Below are 26,182 nucleotides of genomic sequence, written 5' to 3'. Positions count from 1 at the left end.
AATCTGAATCTGTACGAACATCATCGGGAGCTTATGCTAACTCCTTTAGGATGAGAGAGGGAAGCATAAAGACTGACATTAAATACAGTGCATTCATTATCTTTTCAAGTCAAATGAATGTTTGAAATCAAATGATTGTCAAATGAATGAAAGTTTTATTACAATGCCTTTTAGGACACTTTGATTTTTTGATGAAGTTTGATGAGGGCTTCTCCTCAGAGGAAGCCAGACCTTACTACCATGAAACTCAGAAAGAAATAGTTTTTCAAAAAGAGATAATAATCATGAAGTAGCTAGCAGTTACCATGACCACCACCATTTTTGCCATTCAACACATCACTTGAAAATCCTAGGTAGTTTAGTTGAGAGAAATTCCCATTCACTGACATGAAATTTCTCGCATCTGCAAGTCTGAAAAAAACCCCAGACTGAAACCTTTGCTTATGAATTAACAGTCAAAGTTGAGAAAAACAAGGTAATTCTAAATCTATAAAAAAATGCTCACAAAAACCATCTGAAACTACTAACACAGAACTGCCAAATGGATCTTTTTCTTAAGCTAAGGATAAATAAAAAAAGGCTCGAGAGTTTGTTCAAGACCCAAGTGCCACATGCCAAATTTCACACAGGAGTAAACTTAATCCTTGAAGCTATACTGGGATCTACAGTGAGTGTTCAGTTTTAAGAACTCACAATTTCCAAGCAGAACTTTATATCAGAAGGCCTGAAACACATTAGTAATTTGCTAGATGCTTTGGACAACTTTCCAGTATGTTATAACATTCTAACATATCTATCTCCTTAATTTCCCAAAACTGCTTTTCTTTTTTTTTTCTTTTCAACTGTTGCATTTTTTTTTTTTTGCACAGCTCAGTAATTCTATATAACAACTGATCATACTTGAAAGTAGTTTTAGTAGGCAATATTTGCAATGAAGCTGGCATAAATGCATCCTAGGTATCACATCTGTCCTTTTTCTAGCTTTTGAAGGACCAGAAAATATAATGGCCAGGATTGTATTTTTCCACTCTGTGACCACTGGGAATCTGTAAGCTCACAATCATTGTCTCATGGCTCTAAAACAGTCCATGAGCCTGTTTTAGCATGCTCCCACTATGTATTTTCCAGCTGTTAGACATTCAGTAAAGTCAGTTGCTGTAGCTGAAGCAGGACACAGCAGCTTTCAAGTTAAGCATATTTCCATTACCCTGAAGTAGCTATTTTAAGCTTCAGGAAAAGACTTTAGATTTCATCTTTGTCCATAAATTCTGAATAGATCCATTCTCACTCTTTCCTTTGACAGTAAACAGCAATCCCAGCAGTTGAAGCCCTTAAAAGTAACTTCCCATGATGATGGAAAAACATTGAAGATGATCTTTGACACAAGTGCTCCGCTTCAGAATCCTCTTTGATTCAATTAAATTATCTGTTGTTCTGCAAAGAACACAGCAGCTTGGGAGATGTTTTGTCAACTATAGCAAAGCTAAGAGAGCTTTTACAGGAGTATTGGTATATAAAAGAGGTGGGAACTTTATGTAAATATATTTCCTGCGTTGGTTGAATAGTCAGGTTTTCCTTAAATGCTGACTAAGTTAATTATTTTTATAGTAACAGAGAATTCAGACAGAAGTAGCAATAGCATGCTCCTCAAACTGTAGATACTGAGATCCCACACAATGTGGCACTAGCTATGCAAGCAAGACATTTACTTCAGGCTCCCAATACACACTAGAATCCCATCTGCAGAGTTTTAGAGAAGGCTGGAAACACACTGAACAAAAAACTTCAATTAAGGAAAGGTACTTGAATACAAGTTTGAGAAATTAATTCAGGGAGCAACTAGTAGCATGAAACACCACAAAAGCCAGATCTGGGTGATGCACATAGGTACACAAAAGGAGCTGATATAGTAGCAATAAAAAATCTCTTCATTAAGGCAAGAATTTCTTCTACAGTGGTCTTGCACTAAGCTCAGTTAAAGCATAGAGCAGGTTAGGCTTACAATCATGTAAATACCCAGCATAAAAGCAAAAAAAGTACATGGAGATCATCTTGGTGCATCAAATCACTAAAAAATCCGGTGTTAGCAAACCAACGTTGTTTACAATTAAAATTAGATAATTTATTTATAGATCTTGGCAGTTTAAAAGTGATTAAAATGAATTTGGCTGGTTTGCTCCCTCTCGTTAACCCAGGCTATTGAGGTGTTTCCATTTAGCGAAAAAGGAATTTACCTGTTGAAATCGTAGATATCCCGTATGTTTCCAAACAGGGCTGATCGCTCCTCTGCTCCCAGAGACGGCTTGGTCTGATCAGTGATACAGTCGAGGTAATCCTACAAGAGAAATGAGAGGGAGGTCTTCAGACATTTCCTCCTTTCCTAGACCAGTAAACAGAGCTATGTTTTATTGTACAAGACGAGTCTCTGAATATCAGTTTCACCTTATAATTACAATAAAGCCTTCAGCAGCCCCTCTGAGAACAGTCACTCTATTATGAACGGTAACAGTACTTATCTGTTCCCTGAAACCAAGAAAATAACAAAAGGCTGAAAGCTAAGTTATACCTCTTAGACAGCACAGCCAATGTTTCTCTCGCTACTGATAAACAAAGGTTTTCAAATTTCATTCACAGTGACAATTTAATTGATCATTTGTCTGGCTCAAAGACAAAAAAAAATGTAAGAGATGAAGAATGTCATTTAATGCAGTCTTAGTAACAGAAAAGCTATATAATGAAGAACAGAAAGCACACAAGCAACAGAGGCTCAAAAAAAGCAACCACTGAATAAATTTCTTTTTAAAAAATCATGGTTACTAAAGAATGCAGACTATTTAGAAGACAGATCTCAATGTATCTATGTCCATGCAATTTACAAAGCAGAGAGTTATATGGCAAATTACATATTGCTATATACTTCAGCATAAATTTCTTTTTGCCCTTACAAGACTGATAGACTCTCATCCAGGGATTTTATTGAATAAGAACATGACAGCTAGAAAAGCTCAGATCAGCAGTGTTCTGGGAGAATAACTTTCCCACCTCTTCCCTCACTTCGATAAGAGCTCAATGTCACCTTTTTTCTGTTGCTGCTACAGTATTAAAAATCTCTCATAAGGGCAAACAAATCCAGCAGGCTATTTAACTACAGCTCATGAAACAAGAAACCTGATGTGCTGCCACATTCACAAAGAAATTCTGCTGGAGTATGGAAATAAAAGTGAAAACAGCTGAAACAATGTGAAATAAAAATAAATAAAATCCTTCAGTCTGTGGCTAGACAATGTGGTGTGGCAATCTCCCAAAAGCAACACAGCATTCCAGGGTGCTGTGGGGAAGGAACCCTGTGAAATGCCAAAAAGACCATGAAAACCTCTAAGATGTAACTGTGTTCCAGAATCACATAGAAAAAGGTATTACAGAACACATACACTGGTCAAGATTTATTCTGTGTAAATTCTGTGCAAACAAAGGGTTTGAATCAGCCAAGGACCTAACTTTTGGTTTCTAGGTGTCCTCATAAGGAAGGTTAAGAATGACAGCATTTAAGCCTCCATGCCCATATCCTTCTGTTCAGCTGAAACAGTGTCAGCAAACTCAGAGGTGTAGCCAAGATGCAGGTTTAGGTATCAGCAGAATTTCCTCTCCCCTTCCCCTATCAATAATCCACACTCCATCATCACCTCCAGTTAAAGGTAGCCCTCATCACTCCCAAAACTCAGTATTTTTTGCCAAGGCAAAGCAAGTAAGTCTATTCCAAGGTAACCTCAGTGTCTTTAAGAAGAGCAATGAGTAGCAAGGCAAGTCCCTGGAGAGCTATATAATTTCTCCTGTGATAGCATCCAAACTTACTCTACCTTCCCTCCTGGCTGGCAGCAGCCTCAGAGCCCACCCCTGACCTTGAAATGTATTTGTGCAGGAAGTCTTTGGAATCACATCCCAGGCTCCCTGAACTTCAGCTTTTTATTTATACTCAGAAGCTGCAGAAGAGTGAAAAGGTTCAGGATGGTGAGGCAGACAGAATTGCAGCAAGCAGTACATTGGGTCAAAGGCAGAAGCAGATAATATATTCAGGTCTACTCCAGTAATAGTACTAAACAAATAACCTTTTCTGACCTGAGACACATCTTCATCATATAAAAGCAAAGAATAGAAAAGCTCCAGTGTAATTGTGACCCCAGTGTAATTGTGACCCTCTGAAGACATTTTCAGTGCTGCAGGGACACTGCAGCACCCTGGGCTGATATGACAAGGTTGGACTGCAGAGGAATGGAAATCCTACATTAAGTAACTCCATACAGCACATTTAATGAATAGAGGAGTTCCCTTCCAATTCATTCATCTCAACATAGCTGAAGCTTGGGTTTCTTCAAAATAACAAGCAGTCCACAGTTATTTCCAGTATTGTAGACAGTGTTATATGCATGACCTGGTTTCTGCTCCTTTTGTCCTCTTAGCCTGATTTCCTTCCACATACACCTACTCTTCTCAGTCTTTTACCAATTATTAGTAGGAAAGGGGGAGCCAGGCACCCTTCTAATGTTGCTGTCAAGCAGCAGCCTGCAGGTGCTTTGGCAGTTTTCCTACACTCCTCTAACATATGCCAGTATCAGCCTGCAAACACCACACACCCACAGTCTGTGCTCCCTTTTGCTAGAAGTTCCTTCAGACTGTGCTTCAGGCCCCCTTCCTCATCCAGCCTCAGATCAGAAACAAACCAGAAACAACTGGGTGGATTTGTGCTTCCCTAGGGTAAGGCAAGACGGTTATTTGTTCAAAATGCTTGGGATTCAGAGCCACCTTATGCTTCATCTCATTTTCCTGCTATGAAATGACACAATCTGGGGACTGCTGTCCTGGCTTAGCTTTCTAACTTTGTCAATATTACTGACTTGAGACCACAGACATGTTTACGTTGCTACTATTGGTGTAAGCAGATTGACACACAACAAAAAGCTCCAGGTATTCAAATTTTTGTGAAAAAGGTGCACCTTGGACAGTCCTAACACACTGCTGTCATGCAGATCAAGCCCTGCACAGCAGCACATTGCTTGCACTGGCTCAGCCAGTGGGACCTGTCTGATTATACTGCTTTATAGGGCACGTGTGCTCTCATAAAGGCTTCATGAACTCATCCAGGAAACAGATGCAGTATTGGCATATAACACCTTCTGCAAGGACAATGCCACAGGCAGATCAAAGCTATCCAGACGTGGGGGTTTTCCTCATTATTTCTTAGCAAATGGTACTTTACCCCCATGGTAGTCACAGCCGTGTATCAACAGCTGTTATCATCTGGAGCTATAATGAAAGGTTTGGAGCTACAAGATAACAGGGCAGGCTGCAAATGTAATGACATGGTTCAGAAATCAATGAAATGTATCAGAACAGAGTACTGACCTTATTCACTTTATTTGTTTCTTGTCAGCATCTATGAACCCTCTGTCGGCACCGAATGATTTGTTTATAACCTTTGCCTTTTACTGCTTCTCTGCAGTTATGGCATAAACACCTAGCTTACTTTATAGGAGAGAAAAACCCCTCACAAATGCCCAGCTCTTTAGATTGATTTATGGACCATGGTTTGCTCTCATAGTATTGCATAATTTTCTCCTCCCTTTTCCTTGAAACTCTCCAAAAACTAGGAGAGTCTTGCCAGACTGCCCTGCCCTTCTTGCTGGGTTTGGTGTTCTCCCCATTTGTCTTTCATCATGCCAAATCCATCAGAAGCAATGTCTGCTAGAAGCTGCATAGCCTAACTACCGTCTCCTCCTCCACAATCACAAAAAAAAAGATCTCTAGAGGAATAAAATTATGAAAACACTAACCTTAGAGGCTAAAAAATATGATTCAGAAATGAGAAAACTGTCAAGAAAAGCACAACATGAGCAAAATTATTTTCACATACTGATTAATGTTTTCCATGACCAAACTTTAGAAACCAAATGCAAATGAGTGGGACCTTTTTATCTAGCCACCCTGGTTCTTCTTTGAACACATACACACCCCTAACACTAAAAACTCCATCTACTGCTGTTTAGACCATAGAATAAATCAGCCATCACTGTGGTAATGTTAAAATTGCACATAAAAAGGAATAATATTAATGCTAATATTAATATAGTAATTCTAAAAAAATAGGTAAAAAACCAGACTGCCTTATAAAACAAGAAACAATTTTTATTCTGCTCTGCAAGAAATATATATACAAGTTCTTCATAATCCCTTTACAGGGCAGGAGTGTGCATATAGAAATATCACAAAAGAGAAGCAAAATTGTTAAAAGAGCAGTGTAGTGGCACAGGTACACCTTTGCCAAGAGGCAGGCACACAAGGCACACAGCACTGAAAATCTGATTAAATATCAATACCAGAAACGAATCAAAAAGGGATTCTATCCACTAGGAAACTGCTTTCTAATGCCTAAACAAGCTGCAGGAGAAAGAGAAGCTGCCCTGTGTCTCTGATTTCAGCAACACACTCTGGGTTCGAGTTGAAGACTTACATCACAAAACCTCAGTCTCTGACCTAAAACTATTTAAAACCAGGTATTTATCAAAACTTCAGTGGCTTCTAGTAGTGTTGTAGACAGAGGAAGGATAGGTAACATTAAATCAAGCAGGGCATGATCCAGGCAGTGCCATAGCATCATTCAGACCCTCAGTTTTCTGAAACTCCCTAGATCTGTGCTACCAGTAAAGCAGATTTTACTCCTAAGTACTACCCCATACTCATGGCCATATTATTTCTCAACTCCCCTCTACCCAATAATGATCTATTTGGCCAAAATCAGATCACTGTGCAGAAGAGGGACCACTGAAACAGCTCAGCAGCCTTAGGCACCTAAGCACTGCTTCTACACCACTCGGAGGCAAAGGTTGCAGGCCAGAAGGAAAACATGCCATGGAATGGATCCTGTATGTAGCCTGCTAGCTCGAGCCATGCTGCCCCAACTAGCCACACACTTGCACACTAAGAAAGTTGGGCAACAGAGATCTACATTAGACTAGACACTATAAAATGCTTCCCAGTGCTTATTCTGCTAATTTACAGGTAATTGTAATATGTACCAATTCACCTTTTGCCTGATTTTTTTTTCTATTCTTTTTCCCCCATTATTTATTTTATTTATTAATTTATCCAGCATGCATAGCAGCATACTCTGAATGCCTTGTGGTTCAAAGAATAGCAGGCTATCCACACAACAGGTGGCCAAGGATGATGAATTTTGGTCAGGGCATCTCACTGCAGCTCTTTTCAATTATTTAAAGTACTGCTTTGCTCTGCAAAGGCAATGTACATTTATATACTAAGCATACTTTGCTATCTTGCTCTGGTTCCTTCAGCTATATGAGTCCAAGGGACTGAAACCTAAAAATGCTTGCACTGTCCACCCTACAGATTCACTACAAGCAAACCCAGAAACCTAAATAAAAAAGAAAATTTATGTGAGCATGTCTTTCTACTTTCTGCTTTTACTGGTACTTGGTGGGGTTTTGTACACAGACATCTGAAGCTGGAAAAAGCTCACAGAGACCAAAGCACGAACAGGTCTGAAGGACCGGCCTCTACCTGGGGCTATGGCCGCTAAGGCACAGCACAGTGCTGCCACTGACCAACAGCCTCAGCCAGGGTCCTTCTGAGCACAATGCAGGCCTGGAGACACAGCCTCCTCTGCTCTCTTCTGCAGTGTGAGCAGAAAGCTCCTGTGCTCTGTGTGCTTCCTCCTCACCTTTTCCTTTTGCTTTACATCCCTCTGTACCTTGCATGTTAGACTGCTACTTGACAGCAGCAGCAAAGCTCTGCCCTTGTGGGAAATGGGCGTGCCAGGCCTTGCAGGTGGGCTTGGGAGGACATGCCTACACATCCAAGGACATGCTTGGAGAGCACTTACGCTGCCATCAAGGGAAAAGGACATGGAGAAGACCTCCCAGCACTGACGGCCAGCCCCCCTCCAAATGGGAGCAGCCAAGATAACCCATCTGCTTTACACAGTCTGACACTAGCTGTGGCTTGTGATTGATTTCTTTCCTCTCTTATATCCCTGCTGAAGAGCTGAGTGTCTGAGCTGGCAGGAGGCCACGTCACCAGCACCAGCCCTCTCCCTGGGCGGATGGTGGAGGGTCCACACTGAGCTCACATGTGCTTGGAGCCAGCTTCCTGGGAAGTGCCAAGTGCCAAAAGGACACGTGCAGCTGGCTCACACGCAGCCCGCGGGCAGCGGCAATAAAGCGTGACACGGTAAGGCGATACTGACTGCATGCAGGAAGGGCAGAGATTGATGGTGGGAGCACTCGGGAGAACAGGGCATGAGGAAAGACTAAAAATAGAGAAAGCACATGTAAGTTTTATTTCCACTGTTTAACACTGCAGAGTAAGGTGATCGTGACTGAGATCTCCCTACACTTCACACCGTTAGGGGTTTGTAAATAAGTTAACAGTATTAACTGAAATTTTTCCTGGAGAAGTGGATTTTTTAAAAAAAGCACTTTTTTCTGTGTAGCTATTCCTGAGGGACATTCAACTTCCTCACCAATATTATAGATATTAAAACACTGTCCCATTTGCAGCTACTAGGCCTGGAAGTAGTGACCCCTAGTAGGCCCCCTTGGCTTCATCCACACGCATGGAAAGCCACAGGGGGAGTTATGTGTCAGCCAAAATTAGCAGTGAGAGATTCCTCAGTCCTAACACTATGTCTTGCACCTTGGAAACACACACTTTCTTTTAGGCTGCCTTTGAACAGTTGTGCCCATGCAGACATGAGCACAGGCACAGTCCTATACAAAGTTAGAAATTTCTAGGGCACATCAATGTCAACAATTTAACAGTCAGGAGATCTTGTCACAGGACTTCAAGCTGTCAGAGCACAGCTAATCTCAGGAAATGAACTAAAGAATTTGCCCTGGAAAACTCTGTCAGTGAGAGGTCCCTCAACACTCTGTTGCACTGAATCCATTCACAGGGGCCCTGGGCAAGGACAATTGCCTCACCAGCGAGCATGGCTGGGAGACAGCAGAACAGCTTCCTGCAGCTCTGCGTTCCCCATCCCTGCTTTAGAGCCTGAGCCTTTAAAGCAAGCTCTGCACATCCTCTTGCCCTGCCCCAGTGTCAGAGCATGCCTGTATCAATTTCCAGCTCTGGCCCACAGTTCCCTTCTAGGACTGGGGTGGGACGACTCACATGTCCTACAATATCTACTCCACCAGTCAAGGTTCTTATGTCCTCTCTTTTGCCCAGTGTATGCTTTATTCTTTGTCCCATGAGAAGTTTTAGCATGAATGCTGTGCCTATAAAGCTCTCTGGGAGGGTTAAAACCTGACACCAGCTGATCCAGCATTGAACTGTCAGCCTGCCTGTATGGACTGCTCTCATGGATTTTTGCCTTCTTTGTTGTAGTGAACTTTTGCTCTAATGAAACACGGTCAGAGTTAATATTATTCCCTTGTTCCACTGCAGGAATTCCATGCTAAAATCTCCCATCTTAAAAAGATACCTTGAAAGGCAGGATGTCAGTTAAATCAAACTGTAATTTTACAGAGATGCATTAAAAGCACTCACATCAAAATTGTGATTGATGGCTTCTACACAGACAAGTTCTGTAAATGGTCCAACATCTGTAAAGATGATTATGGGTAAATCACCAGGAACAGAAACTCATGTGAAACCCCACTTAGACACTTCAGCACAAGAACTTATTGAAGTTGAAACCCACTGATTAAAACCATGTCCCACATTTATCTTCAGTTATCAGCCAGCATCCACTGCCACATCAGAGTAACAAGATTTTTCCCAGAAAGTGGCACTCAAAATTGCTGCTCAGAGGTGTGGTAAGGAGCAAGTTCAGAGCACAGGTGGAGATCACGGAATTACAAATGCTATCAGTAGTTTACTGACATGTCATTAAGGAGTAATGTGATGCCTTCACCTAATGCCTTTCTAAAGTTAAAAGGAAACACAGAAGAAATAACCTACAGTAATGAAAACAGCCAAATGAACACAATAATAGTAATATTAGTAGTAGTAATTAGGATGTCAATTAGTTTGAGGTACCCAGGCAGATGAAGTGCTATAAAGATCTCTAGATCTATATCACTGGTGTCAATCACCATCGTCATTCAATAATCTCAATCTTACTCAAAAAAAGTACCAGCTGGAAGTTCTTAGTAATTATAAATTTAAAAAAAAATTAAACTTCATCAGGACATCTATAAATTATTTTTCACAAAACACTTTAGAGGGTCTGATTATAAGCTTATTGAACCATAATCAAACAAAACACTGAGAATTATTAAGGCATATTTGGACTTCCAATATATGAATTGCCCAGGAAAAGAACCTGAGCCTTGTGGTGTAGACCCTTGCCCTGTTAAATAAACTTTCCCCCAATTTGTAAGGCAAATGAATGATAACATTTTTAAAAGAGATCTCAATATGCTTACAAGTTAAATGAGACATTCCAGAAGAGAAATGTTTATTTTAAAACGCAAGAAGGGAAACTGAAAGAGTCTGTTTTCCAAAGAATGAAAATGCAAACCCAGCAAAATGGAGAAAATCTGCACACATCCTAAACGCACATTTATCTTAACCCTAGTAACCACATGATTACCAGAGACTTCTGGATGGCTTTTCTTATGAATATATGAAGAGCAATGAAATGGAACTTTATAGTGGGTGGTTTGCAAGGGAAAACTTTGTTCAAGTGTCTTATTTGCAAAATGGTCTGCTCATGAAACCAGGAAAAATAGCAGCTACCTCCACACCTTAATTTGCAGGAGTGGTAAGAGCAGAAAAGAGAGAGACTACTATGTGGTTTGTTAAGCATTCAGGCTTAAAGGTCATGGATCACTAGAACATTGTTCACTGACAAGTAATATTTAATAACAGTGATATAACAACTTTAAAAGTAGTCAAGTGTTTCCATGGACCAAAATGGAAATGAGTATATACACAAAGAAAAGTCCAGAAACTATGGCCTGGGTGGAAATGCAAAATATCTTTGCCTTTAAGATATCACCTCCACGTGATGGAATTTCTTTGGAAAATCCCAAGCATTCTGCAAAAAAGATATAATCTCATTAAACATTGTAATGTTTACTGAAAATTTTGCAGCATAAGCTGTACATCCCCTCCCTGCCCCTTCACTCTCAGATCTCTTCTTCACAGTTTTCCTGCCTACTCTATAAACTTTTGTAGACCTGCCGCTGCTCTGCTCCGTGGAGCTCCTTATCCACGGCCAGTAAGCAACAACAAGACGGAGGGCAGAGGTGAACAGACCTCTCTTTTGTTAATTCCTGAATCCCAGAAGGGCTCCATGCACCCCCCTAGGCAGGGATACAACCTCCTGCTCCAGCCTCAGTGCAGTCACAGGAAGGCCGTTTCAATCCTGCAGTCCCCAGGCCGCCACCAGCACTCCTAAACGGCACACTCCATATTCAAATTACATCTTCCCCTTGCCTCCCTGCTCCCAAAAGAATAAAGCTTTCTGGAACAGAAGATTAACTTCTATCCTTTAATCTATATTCATTCACATTCAGCAAGTGGGTAGGAGGTTGCAGACAGCACGGTCGAATGATTTACACCCTGCTGCCAGAAAAGGGAGGACAAGAGCAGCAGCAGCCAGGCTTTTCGGCAATTCTGTGGCTCCCTGGAAGAGCTGCAGCCCTCCCTGCTGCTTCTCTCCCACCCACAGCTTAAGAAAGGCTCACTGTACATTTATAGACAGCTCATTTATTACTGCAGTGTAACTCACCCTTCTGTGCTGTCCAAACACAGAGCTGACCTTAAAACAAACCCAAAGCTACAGCTATACATTTGTGCTGTCTTAATGTCTGCAGTCCCAGTCAACCAGTGAAGCTCTGCAATCACCTGACAAAGACAGACTCTGTCCCAGCAAGTTTCTACAATGTAGATGTAAGATAAGAACTGGATGCAAAGTACAGGTGAAGGAAACAGAAGGCAGCAATGATATTTTATTGAGTGTCTTACTTGGGAACATGCTGAATGAAAGACATTTATAAATGTTGCCAGCAGAAATAAGACCGAAGTAGTAACAATGCAGATAAGAAAAACCATGCATTGGAATATTTAACCCTGGCTTTGTGTATTTCCTGTGAAGTTAGTTTACAAACAGCTCCATGTTCATGCCACAGCATAAGCAGATGCTTACACCACACAAGTTGTTTATTAGGTTACTTCTGGTTGTACACAACCTATGATATTCCTACTGTACAGCTATAAAACCTCTTTCTCCAAAACCCAGAACCATTCCCATCCTGCCCAGAAGCAAAACAAGGTTTGGGTTTTGCTTCTGCTTTTGTTAGGCATCACTAAAGGGCACATATGATGAGGAGTTTACAGCATATGTACCTGGCAAAACACTTCTGTTCAAGATCTCAGAGTTCCAGAAACAACGGCATCTAAAACTATTTAGGATACAAACACAAAACCCAGTTTGTGTATACTTCCACTAATTTAGGTTGCTTAAGGATGTTTAATATGGCTCACATACAGGAAGGAAGAAGTCCACAGGGAAAACTGAACTATCCCTGTGGACTTCTTGAAATGCATCTATGCAACTATCCCTATGAACTATGAAATGCATCAGAAGAATGAAGTCTGATTTGCTTTTATTCAAAGGTAGCCAGAACAGCTATTTACACCTGTTTGGTAACTTACCCTGTGGCGTTCCTACCTCCCTCCCTTCTCAGCAGCCTGCACTGGTCCTGATTCATAAACAGCAACTCCAGAAACAAAACACAACAATACTGCCCTCTAATAAACCTATTTACAAATTCATTACAAATTCATTAAGTGGAACATTTTTCTGCTCTGCTTTATATTGCTCTGTTTAAACTTCACAAACTCCAAGAATGCCTCTTGGACATGTACTGAGATGCTTCAGTTTCAGCTGTGATATCTCAGTACTAGACAAAACTTCCCTTGCTTTTAAGCCAAGCTTTCCCTTAAGGAGGTCAATCAGAATTTGACACTGCTCTTTCTTCATGGACAAAAGAAAAACAGTGAGAAAGTTCAGCTCAAAAATTTAACAAATACTAATCACAATTAAACTTATCACTGTTGCATAATCATACTGCATTTATACAAAACATAGTATTTGTTTTTCACGTAATTTAAATTGTTTATCCAAATTTTCACATGCAACCTATGTCAGCGATCCAAAGGTGTCTTTCCCAGATATGCAGGCTAGCAGGCACAGAAAAAGAGGTCACATGTAGAAATTAACTATAATGTGGGAACAAAGATGCCTTAGCTATACTGGAAATCTCAGGTTTTGAGTCTACAAAGAATTAACTTTCAGAGCTACATTACCCAACAAACCCAGAACACAATCAGCTATTCTTTTAACACATCACAAGTGGCAATGTGCACACTGCAGTCTTCAGAGTGATCTTTTTAACTAACTGCTTAAAACACAGAGGGAGACGTCCTCTACTGCAGCACTGGGAGACAGGAAACAGGGAACAATAACATTCCAACACTGACTTCCTCTCAGAAGGGTTTCCCCTCATCACGGGTGCCCCAACACGTATCTACCTCAAATATCCAATATTTCCCCTTGCAAGGCTTGCCCCCAGCCCACAAGGGGTGTACAGCTTCAACAGACGTGTTCACCTCAGATGAAGCTTTCCATGCCAGAAACCTGCCTCCCTGATGAGCTGTTCCAGGAGATTTCAGCAAAGCCATTCCCCTGAGGCTTTTTGAGAAGGAATGCCCTTTTTTGCTCATGTTGAAAAATTTTGGTGACCTTTCCCCTGAGAAGACAAGCACCCCCAGGCTGACTAGCAGGGACATGAACCATATCCTCGTGTCTCAGGGAGAGACAGCAGCAGATTCAAGCATAATGGAGACTTTGTTTCTCAGAGTAGTGCCTTTTGCTGCCTTAATGTAAATTCCCCTACTTTTGACCATACTGGGGTGGGGGGAAGAGAAACCCTCCAAATTCATGTATCCTCAATAGGAATTTCTAGCAATGGTCCTTTGCAAGGTTCAGCTCAGGCTTCACAAGGCCTTAACCCACAAGTGCCATTCTCAGGTGCTGCCAGTGATATCTGGTTCAGATCCAATCCTCTGAGGCAAGAGCATGGAAAAGTTTGTTCCCATATCTCAGTGACTCTCTGCAAGCCACAAACAGTGTAGAAAAGCATGCTGTGCAATTTCAGGGCAGAGGAGACATAAAGGAGTGCTACAGAAAGATAAGAAGGACAAAATGGGAACCAAGGAAAGCCTGGTGGACATCCCTCTTAACTTCTGTGTACTTAAGAGGGCAGAAAAATTAGGAATGGTGATGAAAATGTTGTCAGGCCTGCTGACAGAACTATGGAAAGAGCTCCGGAATCAGCAGAAATGAAGAACATGGGAAAGATTAATACTAAAAAGCAAAAGATCATTTAAGGAAATGAGACAACATACTGATGGGATGCAGATGGGATTTACTGAAAGAAGACTTAGGACAGAGAGGCAGAAAGATCATAAGCAGGAGATTGTGCAGAGGGGAATGAGACTTTTTCAAATGAGGAGACTTAAGTATAAAAGGAGGGGGCCAGGGACCAAAAATCTGGAGAGGAGAAAGGACAAAGACTTCAACTGGCTCAGTGGAGATGCTTTAAAAACGGAAGTCACATTTGGGATTAAAGTGTAGAGGAATCAATTTACATAAGTGAATCTCCCAGCTTTCAGACAGAGTTCAAGATTTCTGAATCTCAACCTATGTTTACATCAATATATGTATATATATATGTGCAAACAATGCACACTTTAGTCCCTTCTAGTCATTCTACAGATACCAATGACCTTTTAATTATATTATTATACTGACAGGGGTGCAGATGCAAGTATTGTAATAGTGCATTTGCATTATTTTTTAATTTTGCAAAGGCAAAACAGAAATGTCTATGTCTTTCTACAGTTACAAGCATTTATACACATTATGAATGGGGGCTTCTGACACCTATGAACTGCAAGGGCAAAACACAGATTTTTTTTATAACTTCAGGGACAGCATTTTACTCAGGGGAAAATAAAATCACTTCTGTAAGTGACTCTAATTGAAGTTTAGGTCTATTATAATTACATTACTACTTGAAAAAGTCAGGCTAGGTCCTGAAGAGGAAAAGGTCAGTGAGTTCTGTCCTGGCCAGTACACCTGTCAGCATGACACAAGCAGGAAGCAGAGGTATCCAGTTTCTCATCACAAACTTGCCCAAAACAAGCTTCAAGCTGCACTCATTCAAAATTGTAATTATCCTTAACAGATCATCTGATAAAATGTAGCAAATGGTGGAAAAGTTCACTCTATCCTTGTTGCAATGCTTGCCTGTGCAAGAATCACAGCAGCACACCTCAAAACAATGCTAACCCAAACTGTCCTTCCAGGTCACAGGCAAAATGGCTGTACTGCTAGAAAAGCAGTTGGTTTTTAATGCTTATCCTGGAACAAAGGTGCCAAACAGCACCTGTACAGCCTGCTCTCACTCATCCTAAGCCTGCCAAATACTTCTTGTCAGCAGTTGGAAAGAAAACTGGAAAACCTCAGCAGCTCTCCAGGATCACTTAAAAATCGCATTAACCACATCCCATGAAGTCAACTTCTACTTCTGTCTACCAACCTGGCACTGTTAAGATCACCCAGATATTCAAAAGGCAACAGAATTTATGACTTTATTTACTAACCAATGACCTAACATCATTAGGTCAATATGGGCATAAAAAAGGGTGAAATTCTATTTTGCCCCATTCCTCCATAGTATTTTACTTCAGGCATGACAACTCCATGTTCTAAGGACAAGATAGGGTGGAAAGGACACTGCCCAAAATACTGTGCTAGGCTAATGCTTAATGAGCTGACTTTTGATATTATGACTAGTACCAGGATCCTACATGCAATTTCACAACCACCCATGTTAGTAGGTCATTTGTGCTCAGTTAGCCCTGGAAACCAGTTCCTGGCACACTAAAGACAAAAAGGTAATCAAGACCAGCCATCAGGTATTCACCAGGGGAAAGTTGACCAGTTTGATAACCTTTTAACTATGAAATGACTGGCTTGGTAGATGAATGGAAAGCAGTGGATAGTGTCTACCTTGACTTCAGGAAGGCTTTTAACTCCCTTGACATCCTCATGCACAAGCTGGAGGAGCAGGAGTTGGATAAGCAGACAGAAAGTTTGACTGAGAACTGGCTGAACCTGAGGGTGGTGATCACAGGCACAAAATCTAGTTGGAGGCCAGTGGCTGGTGGCATACACTAGGGGCTAATCCTGCCTTCCATCCTGGTTTATGTATTCATTAATGATCTGGCTAATGGGAAAGAGCGTGGATATAAAAAAGAAATGATCAAGAGAAATAAACAAAACTACCACTGAAACTAATACAAAAAAGCTCCCACACCGTAAAAATCTAAAGCCCAAACAAATAGCACCCCCACCAAAGGAAAGGAAAATGTATGCAAATTTGCTTTGCATTTTTACACCAGAAATGTAGAGAATGTAGATTAATGGATGTGAATGTTGACACCCTTTCAGTTCCAGCCCTGAAACGTGCTTGAAAGTCCTGGTAATAACAGTGAGAACATGTTCTTTTAAAGTATGTTTCTACTGCCTACAGAGAATGTAACATCAGCAAATCCCTCTACTAGAGGACAAAAAGCATTAGACTACATCTCTAATGATAGTTCTTAGATGGGGCAGAGGGTGATTAAAAGAGCACCTATTGATTTTTTCCTTTTTGTTCTTGTGCTGTCCTCAATCTGATACCTCTTCAGTTTTCAGCTCTTTGTATGTGGGTTGCCCCCCTCCTCTTTCTCCCTCTCTCTGCCAAAAAAAAAACCCACCCTGACACAAAAAAAACCCCAAAAAAACCAGCCCTCCTTACTACTTTTAGACTCTGCACATAAGCTTCTGGGGGTCCTGGTGGACAACAAGCTCTCCATGAGCCAGCAGTGGCCCTGGTGACCAAGAAGGCCAATGGTATCCTGGGGTGCCTTAGGAAAAGCATTGCCAGCTGGTCAAGGGATGGGATTCTGCCCCTCTACTCAGCCTTGATGAGGCCACTTCTGAAGTGCTGTGTCCAGTCCTGGGCCCCTCAGCACCAGAGACATGGAGTGGGTCCAGTAGAGGACAATGAATATGATTAGGGCACTGGGGCATCACTCTTACAATGAAAGGTTGAGAGAGTTGTGCTTGTTCAGCCTTGAGAAGAGGGGAATTTTGTCAATGAAGCACCTGAAGAGAGAGTGTGAAGAGGATGCTTCCAGGCTCTTCTTTGGGGTGCCAAGCACTAGGATGAGAGGCAATGGGCAGAAACTGATGCACAGGAAGTTCTACATGAATATGAGGAAGGGTGACTGAGCACTGGAACAGATTGCCCAAAGAGGTTTGTGGAGTCTCCCTCACTGGAGGTATTCAAGGACCATCTGGACATAATCCTGTGCCAAGGGCTCTAGGACAGCCCTGCTTGAGCTGGGAGGTTGGACCAGACAGTTTCACATGAAGCTTTCTAGATTCTTTATCAGTTGCTGCAGGAAACAGGCTTGGGCATTTCACAGGTTCACAACTGCTTCAGTTCTTCCACAACTAAAAATGCATTTGCCTTATTCACTCTACATCCACTCTAGTGATGCTTGAAGTATTTTCCAGAAAACATTTATTAGTATTCTTGCTTGTAATTGGAAAATCTGTTACAAGATATTCATTTTAGTTTTCAGTTTCTCAAGTTGTAGAGTTCACAGCACAGGAGGATGAGTGAGGGCTAAGGAACCAAAACCCTGGAAATCGTGCCTTATGGGTGGTTACTATACACAGAAGCTGACTTGGTTCTGCAACATCTGACAACCTTAAACAGTCCAAAATGAAACTCAGGCAACAGTTGAATGTAGTGAAACAGCACCAGCTATGGAAACCAATGAAATCTTGGAGAAGCAGCAACCTTTCTCAGAACTTTGCAGGGTGGGGTACTGCTGTTTTAATCACAACATGAATTTTAGTTATCAAAGCCTTCACATTTTTCCCCTGCTATTGTGGGACCATGCAGCTTAGAGCTGTAGGTGGGGAAGAGTGTCTCCAGCTGGCTGGTATTTCCTATCTCAGATGGCCACATACACCTACCTGGAGCTCCAGGTTATACAAACAGCACACTAAGCACTTCTTTGTGTGTTAAACATGTAGGCTACAAACAGTAGCCAAGGAAATCAACTGTCATCTTAAAAAATGCAAAGCAGAATGATGCTGATGACACGGACACAAGTACAGAGTGAAAAGAACAATCCACAGAAGGACTCGTCCATATTTTTCCCTGTACTAGAAAGAGAAAATGAAAAGTACTGTTAGGCTAGGGATTGGACAAAAACTCTACTGCTGCTAATAAATGCTGCACCCCTTCAGAATAAACATTAAAGAAAATGTAATTACTTCATATTACAGCCAACAATCAGTATTTTCCAGCAGATACATATGCCATATTAAACACTACAGGCCAAGGATAGAGAGAGAACAGACTGCAGCTGTGAGCTGTATGAAAGGGACAGGGGAAAAGGCAGGAAAGAACTTGCAGGGCAAGGACTCTGAGAGGGCCGGGAAAAATCAGTAAGACCCTTCAGATAAAGCATAAAAGGCAGTTAAATCCCTCTTGCTTCTTACTATACATTCTAGGACACAGAGCAATCTAATTTTTTTTAATCACTCTTTGTTCACTACTGCTGTCAGCTGTTGGATGTTTTTTTCTCTTATTTCTTCATGAACACACAGTAACATCCTAGATTTATCTAATTAAATAAAAACTAGAAATACATTTGAACAATGATGTTACACTAATTTATAAAGACCAGCAAACGCCAGTTCCTTTGTCAGGTCCATCTGTCCCACTCTGAAATCAAGCAAGTAAAAAATGGCATTAAGAAACAGTCAACACTGTATTAACCAAGCCCCCTACCTTGACAATGCTTTTTAGATCCTGCACATACATCCTCTCTGTCTCCAGAATCTCCTGGACAACTCTGTCTACGTAGAGGAGCTTTGGGCTGGTGGGCTCTGTGACCAGGGACATTGCACAGTTTTTGCTTGCTCCTTTTGGTTCTGCTTTCCTTGGCATGCTTGGCCTTTTCTCAGGGCTTCCCTCAGGATCCTCTTGCTCCACAGCAGAGTTTCTGCGTGTCTTGCTGCTGGAAAATCGCCTGGCTGGGACCAGCTCTAGCTTGATGGCACCTGTTTCTTTATCCTGGTTAAACAAACCCAAGTGGCTGTTTGAAACCAAGGTCATTCTGCTTCCAAAGGAGCAGTGGCTGTCCCTGGAGGATGTGGAGGAGGAAGTGGAACTAAAGCTGACAGGACGGTCACTGTCTGACAGGTCCATGGTGTTTTTCTCACAGTAGCGGAAAGTTCTGCTCTCCTTGTGCAAATCTTCCTCCTTCTTCTTGGAGTCAAGGGCCTCTGTCACAGCTGGTACAACATCAAGAGGTAAGTGGAAGTCATCTAAACAAACAAACAAGAAGTGAATTTATTGTTATTGCTCCATGTAACGCAAAAGTCGACGGCAGATACTTTTAAAGCTTTTTGTATAGAAAGCAGCCAAAATTCAATTTAAACCAAAAGACAACCAGAACAACATGGTTTGGGGCACACTGTAACTCTAATGCTTTTTAGATTGTGGGGATCCCCCAATGAGGGCTACAACACCACATTCCTCCTGCTCACATTTCTGCCTCTGGCACATCCTTCTTCTGCCAGTGTGCTGGGCTTGTCGCTGGCACATCCACTGCTCAGGCTCAGCCCAGGACAAAAACAGAACCTAAAACATTTTCTCCAAGGTTATAATAGACCCACATAAGTTTACTGGGAGCAGTCCCTGCTATCTCCCAGCTGAGCCCTGATCCTGGCTTGGGAGGTTTAGAAACCTCAAGAAACACACAGTGATTCCAGAAAGCGTCTTTCATTTTGGATTCCCTAAAGCCAACAGTCTTAAAAAAACCTAAAAGCAGTTATCAATTACCAGCTCTGTGGCTTGCACAAAAATACTAAAAGCAGAATGATTTCCCAAAGAAAATAATGTAGTGTCTGAAGAAAGAGTCCCCACCGGAAAGAGTGCTGCCAAATAATTCAGTTTTCTACTGGGAAAAATAAGTAATTCTAAAACTGTTCTACTCAAGCCAGAATATTACCCCCTGCTGAACTGACCCAAAGCTGTTTTTCAGATCAGTGCAACAACAAAATAAGACGTCTGTTTTCCTGTTGGCATTTCAATTCTGCTTTATTTTCCTTGCCAAACTGCCCTGCAGGACACTGTCCACGATGCAATGCAGATTTGTCACTGGCCAAGTTGTGTGTAATACAGCATAAGAATCAGCAAAAGTAGCTGCAGATAAGTTCAATACTTCAAAGCTCTGTTTCAGTAAGAAATGTCCTCCCAAAAAAAATCTTGCCACAAACTCATGGAATTTCATAATGCCTGTCCTGTGAAAAAAGGGACACTTGCAACAATTTAGGAAGAAATGCAATACTGAAGCTACCCACAGCACAGTAGCTTAGTCCTTATTTTAGTCCAGTGACAACTTTTCAAAAATTCATACCAGTAATTACAGCTCTTGACAGCAGTTTCAGTAAAGAAACCATAAAGCTGCAAATCAAACCCGCCCAACCTTTAAGGTGGCCCTTCTTGAACCGAGTCAGACTTGCTATGCAATTACAAGCAGAAACCTCCCCGACACACAGCTCCTGCAGCTGTCAGAGCAGGGGGAGGATTTCATCCAAAGCTGAAAGCAACTCTCCCATTTTTCAAAATAAATCCAAAGCGAGCAGAAATAAAATACCAGGGAAGAATGTTTTGATTTATTTGGTCTATCTTGAATGCATAAGATTTCATTTGTACTTGAGCATTATTAGCACCATTTCAGTCATGATTAACTTTCTATTAAGAAGAAGTATTGCCCTCAAGGTGATGCAAAGAATTAACACTGAGAGTTAATTTGCTCATTACAAGGGTTAGAAATTGGCCATGAGATTAAAATCCTAATTCAGAAGGTCTGTACCTCTGGTTTTATCTTGTAGTCTGAACATCTATAGCCTTTCTTTGTGCCAGGTTCTTCTAGTTTTGAAGCACAGAAGCATATTTTCATACTCTTTTTGAAAAAATCACATCAAGTACCAATTCCAAAATAAGATATAAAGCAATAAAATAGGGAAAAATTAAAAGAGAAAAATGCAGAAAAATTAAAAGAGAAAATTGAAATTCTCTTGTTTCTGTGTGGGTACAGAAAATGATGTGTGCCTTGCTATTATTGGTGATAAGAAAGTATACATTTTTGATAAGAAAGAATGTATTTTTGTTATCAGCTTTGGATAATTTTTCACATTCAAGTTAGAAAGCACAACACTGCTCAATGAAAAATGCCCCCTTGAAAAATGTGCAGGATAAACAAGATAACAGGAGCAGCACTTCCGCTAAGTTACTCCAAGGTATTTTACTAAAATTACATGACAAAGAAACACCTGATTAGCTACATTTAGAAGGGAAGTAAAGGCAAAATATTATGAAATTCCATTACCCCACATTCTTTTCTTCCTGTTTCACTGACATATGGTCTGCCTCTCAGGTAATAATGCAAAGGCATTAATAGCAGTATTACAAAATTTTTTCACAAAAAGAAGAATTTTTGTAATATTATAAAAAGTAGCTTCACAGAAACTTTCAGTAATATTAAAAATAGAAGCAAAATACAGTTCATATCAATGACAGTGGAGTCAGAAAAAATGGTAAGGTAGTTTTACATAGGACACACTTGTAGCCAGAAGCATTAGGAGAACCTAACACGTTTCAGAAAACCAAAGTAAATCGACTTATTCTTATGTTTAATGACAGTGTCATTGCTTTCTAAAAAAGCTGAGGATTAGTTGTAATAGTTAAAATGGGCTTGCTCTTTAACACCTGCCTTCCCAGCGACCTTGGCAAACCTCAGGCAACTGCAAGGCATGGCTAATTAATTGCATGCAATATGGTTGATTCAAGTTCCTCTATTTTTTACACAAATTGCTATTCCTGTATGCTTCTACATAAATTACAGCAAACTAGCTATTTTCTACTTGGTCTGTTGTGTCCTCAGAGCCTCATCCTGACTATTAATCTGAAAAGTTCCTTTTTGCTTCATTTTTACTCCTTTCCCAGGCAGATATAAATTGTCATTTGGCTTCTCTGTGGAGAGTTCTGTTACAGTTTTGCTCACTGTGTCTCCAACCAGTGAAATATGTTTCTCAGGGTGCACTGTGATGGTGCAGGAGCCCAGTGTTCCTGCAGAGCAGCAGGTAGGCACCTGGGTAGCTGGCACACCTGGAAGAAAGGCAGGGCACAGCAGAGTGGGGATTTCAGCATGGCACGGAACCAGGAAGCAGCTCCCTTCCCTCAGCTGCCAAGTGCTACACCAAACACCCTGCTCATGGAAATCAGGGCTTGGGGGCACACCCTGCTTCTGCCCAGCTCCCAGTTCCTGCCTCAGGTATAGGGAGCTGTGAAAAAGCTATAGCCATTCCCAGTAACACTGGATCTGTCAATCTTCCAAGGCTTCACAAGTCTGTCTGCAGAAACCCATCTGAGCATTGTAATTGGCACTGGTGAGGCCACACCTCAAATGTTGTGTTCAGTTTTGGGCCCCTCACTGAAACAAAGACACTGAGGTGCTGGAGTGTGTCCAGACAAGGGCAACAGAGCTGGGAAGGGTCTGGAGCACAAATCTTATGAGGAGCATCTGAAAGAGGTGAGGGTATGAATACAAAAGGAGATTCAGGGGAGACCTTATTCCTCTCTATAACTACATGCCTAAAAGGAGGTTGTAGCCAGATGGGGTTTGGTCTTTTCTCCCAAATAACAAATATTAGAACAAGAGGAAACAGCCTCAAGTTGCACCAGGGGAGGTTTAGATTGGATACTAGGAAATATTTATTTACCAAATGGGCTGAACAAGAATTACTGTCTCAAGTGCCTTCAATCCAGACCCAGAAAAACCAATGACTGGTACCACCACAAGTGCACTGGAACGGGGTACACAGGGAAACGGTGAAGTCACCACCCCTGGAGGTATTTAAAGGATGTGTACATGTGGCACTTGGTGACATGGTTTAGTGGTGGAATTGGCATAACCACTGGGCTAACAGTTGGACTTGATCATCTTAAAACACTTAGGTAGGAAAACAACCTCTACAATTACCCTTGCTGTTAAAATTAGGAAGAGTTTTTAGATGATTTCTGCAGTCAGGGCATCAGGACAGAGAGCAGTTGAATGGAGTTCATTGCCACAGCCACATGCCCATCCTATTTTCTCTTGTCAGCATCTATATTTGGCTTCTCAGAACTCTGAAGCGTAGTTTTAGTCTGCAGTTTTACCACTAACCACTGCAGTTTGGCTTTTCAGAACTCTGAAGAGTAGTTTTACTCTGCAGTTGTACCACTAAGTAACTTCACTCTCGCACCAGCTACCTGAGGTCTGTAGCAAATGCCTGTTGAGAAATTCACCAATGAATTAATGAGAGTAAAGAGAGAGTAAACAGCCTTCCCCAGGATTGCTCTCTATGAATCATAAGTGACCCAGTGCCTTTGCAAACCCTGTAACCTCTTGCAAATTTCTGTCTTTCATAGAAACTTACTATAAAAAGCAAGTACTTTGTCCCATACCCTGTGGGACTGATTTACAAGCCCAGTCCACCCCAAATTCCCAGTTTCAGCAGCAGCACCAGGGTAGGTGCATTCATAAAAACTCAGTCTGCAAACACTGTGTGAAATTGCAGGTACCCCCACAGCCTTTGGAGGCACACACTCTGAGCAAGTCCTCTATACCCTGACCCATGTCTGGCCTGGTTCACTGCTTTTTTTGTTAGGCTTTCTTTTGGTTACTGAACCTTTTCAAGGATGAACCAAAATAATATTGAGAACTTTTGTCAGTTGTGAATAACGGTATTTAACTCAGTCTGGGGAGAAAAAAAAAAATAACCTCCAATTTGCATACTTTAATTAAGGAATAAAAGTAATTACTTGTTAGTTCAGCACTGAAAGGAGGATAATTACTACTTGTCCCTACTCACAAGGAAACGTGCTCCGCAAACAAGGTCATTTCTTGTTTGTGCCTTTGCATTAATTCAGTTACCCTCTCCCCTTCCCAGCCACTGCAAAGCTCCCTGCTCCTGTGTCACACACACACTGGCAAGGCACGACCCCAGAGTGCTCCCCAGCAAGAACAATGACACGTCCCTGCTCCACAGACAAGCAAGGGCAAGGAATACTACTGTTTCATCCCAACAGGCAACTCTAATATTAGTTACAGGGCTGAAGGCACATGCAAAACAACCATCTCGGCATGTCTCGGATTTTCATTGTGCAGTCATAAACAAGTTCTCACCAAAAATGCTGAACCTTCTTCTATCACTTGCTTTTCTTTAACAAAAACCTCCTTCCTGTAATAATTACCGCTGCCCGCAGTACGTAAATAATTCATGGTAATGATAAATGGCCTTCCATTATCTGTGCAGCTTTGGCTATGCTAGAACATTAGTATACAATGAGAGATAAAGTGCTTTGTCTTTAAATATAAAACTGACTTAAAGATATCAAAGTCCTATCTAAATATAGGTGTTTATTCCTCCAAGTTGTTTACTGCACATGAAATTTTACAACATACTGCATAAGTAAAAACTCCAAAGTTAATTTATATTCATGATTAGCATTGTTGTTGCTTTTCTCCTGGCAAGAAAAAGAGCACCTCAGGTGTTATCTACAAAGTCAACATTACCAGAAATTACAGTCCTCACAACCTCTGGAGTTTAGCTACCAAAAAGCAATGAGAGTACAAGTAATATCTTTCCTGGTTTTTTTCCGTGAGATATCTTCATATTTCAAATAAAGCATTCATACTGTGGATACAATTAAGAAAACTAGTTGAGAACAATTTCTACACTCAGTATTAAATCCAAAATGCAACACTGGAACTGTGAAAAAAAACCGCTCTCCAGCTTCCTGAGAAAGATTAAAATCCATCCACTATGAATCCCAAATGATCTTAAACACACTCTCTATATCTTCTGCTCTGAATCCTGTCCAAGTGAAGGTCAGCAGATTTTTAATCACTAAATTTTGTATATGAATACATATCAGCTCTAAAACTAACACCCTCTGTGAAAAACAGCACACTAGAGAGCTACAGTATTTGCAGGATTAGATTTCTAGCCTGGACTGTCACAAACGATCCTCTGCCAAGTATTTTAACTGAACTTTGAGGAACAGAAATCCCATTTATTAGAAATCTCACAACAAGGGAAAAGAGTCACCAACTAATGCGCTTCTATCAGTCCAGCCTACGTGCCCCCACCCCCGCTGCCCGCAGTATGTAAAGCAGAATAGCCTCTGTCACAACTCAGCACGCTAATGCCCGAGAACATTATTGCAGGGAAAATCCTCTGCGACAGTATCTCACCGCTGAGGAATGTCTCTGGCTCCTCACACCCGGGCTGAACAAGTCCTCTCTCTTTTCCAGTCCTCCCCGAACGAGGGAAGAGCCCAGGACCTACCTGTGCGGCAGAGGGGAGAGAGGCGCGGGCTCTGACTTCAGCTGCTCCCGAATTAGCTCATTGGGCACTCAGGTAAAACGAGAAGCTCCTACTAGTCTGTACAGCTCCTCCGCCAGAAATATTGCATGAGTCAGCTTTTATCTATCAAAACCCTAAACACAAAGGCTTCACAGAAACCTGATTCACAACTTTCTCATCGTTTTTTTCCCAGCGCACCGGCAGCCTTCGGCATCACTACAAGCTTTAAATGACATATGACATCATGCAATTCAGGGACAGGACAATGGGCATCGCCGTGGGTAACTTTAAAATGCACACTTCACCGAGCAACACCCACTAACTTCCATTTTTCCAGGCATAACACTGAGAAAACATCAAGTAGAGCCCCCACTTCCACAGCATTTCTTTGCTTGATTTGTAGACAATATTGATAAGCATGTAAAGCAAATAAATCACTTGCTGGTACTGTGAAATGTCTGTGTTTATGCTAGAAACTTCCATGAACTTGCAATATAATAGGATGATCCTGGGAAATAGAAGCATTCTGGATCTCATTCTGCCCTAACATAAACAGGCACCAGTTTTTTCAGAGTGCTTGCTAAGCTTCAGTGGTTTGGGGTTTTT

General features: G+C 41.4%; 1 protein-coding gene across 6 annotated transcripts in view; it reads right to left on the bottom strand.

Moving 5' to 3' along the window:
• Window positions 1-26,182, bottom strand: part of PLEKHG1 (pleckstrin homology and RhoGEF domain containing G1) — a 126,994-nt gene that overhangs the window by 27,072 nt on the left and 73,740 nt on the right. For 4 of the 6 annotated variants that reach the window (XM_064708139.1, XM_064708140.1, XM_064708141.1 and 1 more), the window contains 2 exons: window positions 18,948-19,486; window positions 2,235-2,335 (listed from right to left, as the gene is read on the bottom strand). In XM_064708139.1, coding sequence (XP_064564209.1) covers window positions 2,235-2,335; window positions 18,948-19,486 — 640 coding nt within the window. Of the gene's footprint in view, window positions 1-2,234; window positions 2,336-18,947; window positions 19,487-25,464; window positions 25,507-25,558; window positions 25,636-26,182 lie in introns of those variants that run through there. The other 2 variants (XM_064708142.1, XM_064708144.1) reach the window with 2 other exon arrangements.

Source organism: Zonotrichia leucophrys, chromosome 3 (assembly GCF_028769735.1).
Source record: "Zonotrichia leucophrys gambelii isolate GWCS_2022_RI chromosome 3, RI_Zleu_2.0, whole genome shotgun sequence".
NCBI classification, from domain to species: Eukaryota; Metazoa; Chordata; class Aves; order Passeriformes; family Passerellidae; genus Zonotrichia; species Zonotrichia leucophrys.
This window is presented reverse-complemented; position numbering and strand designations above follow the sequence as displayed.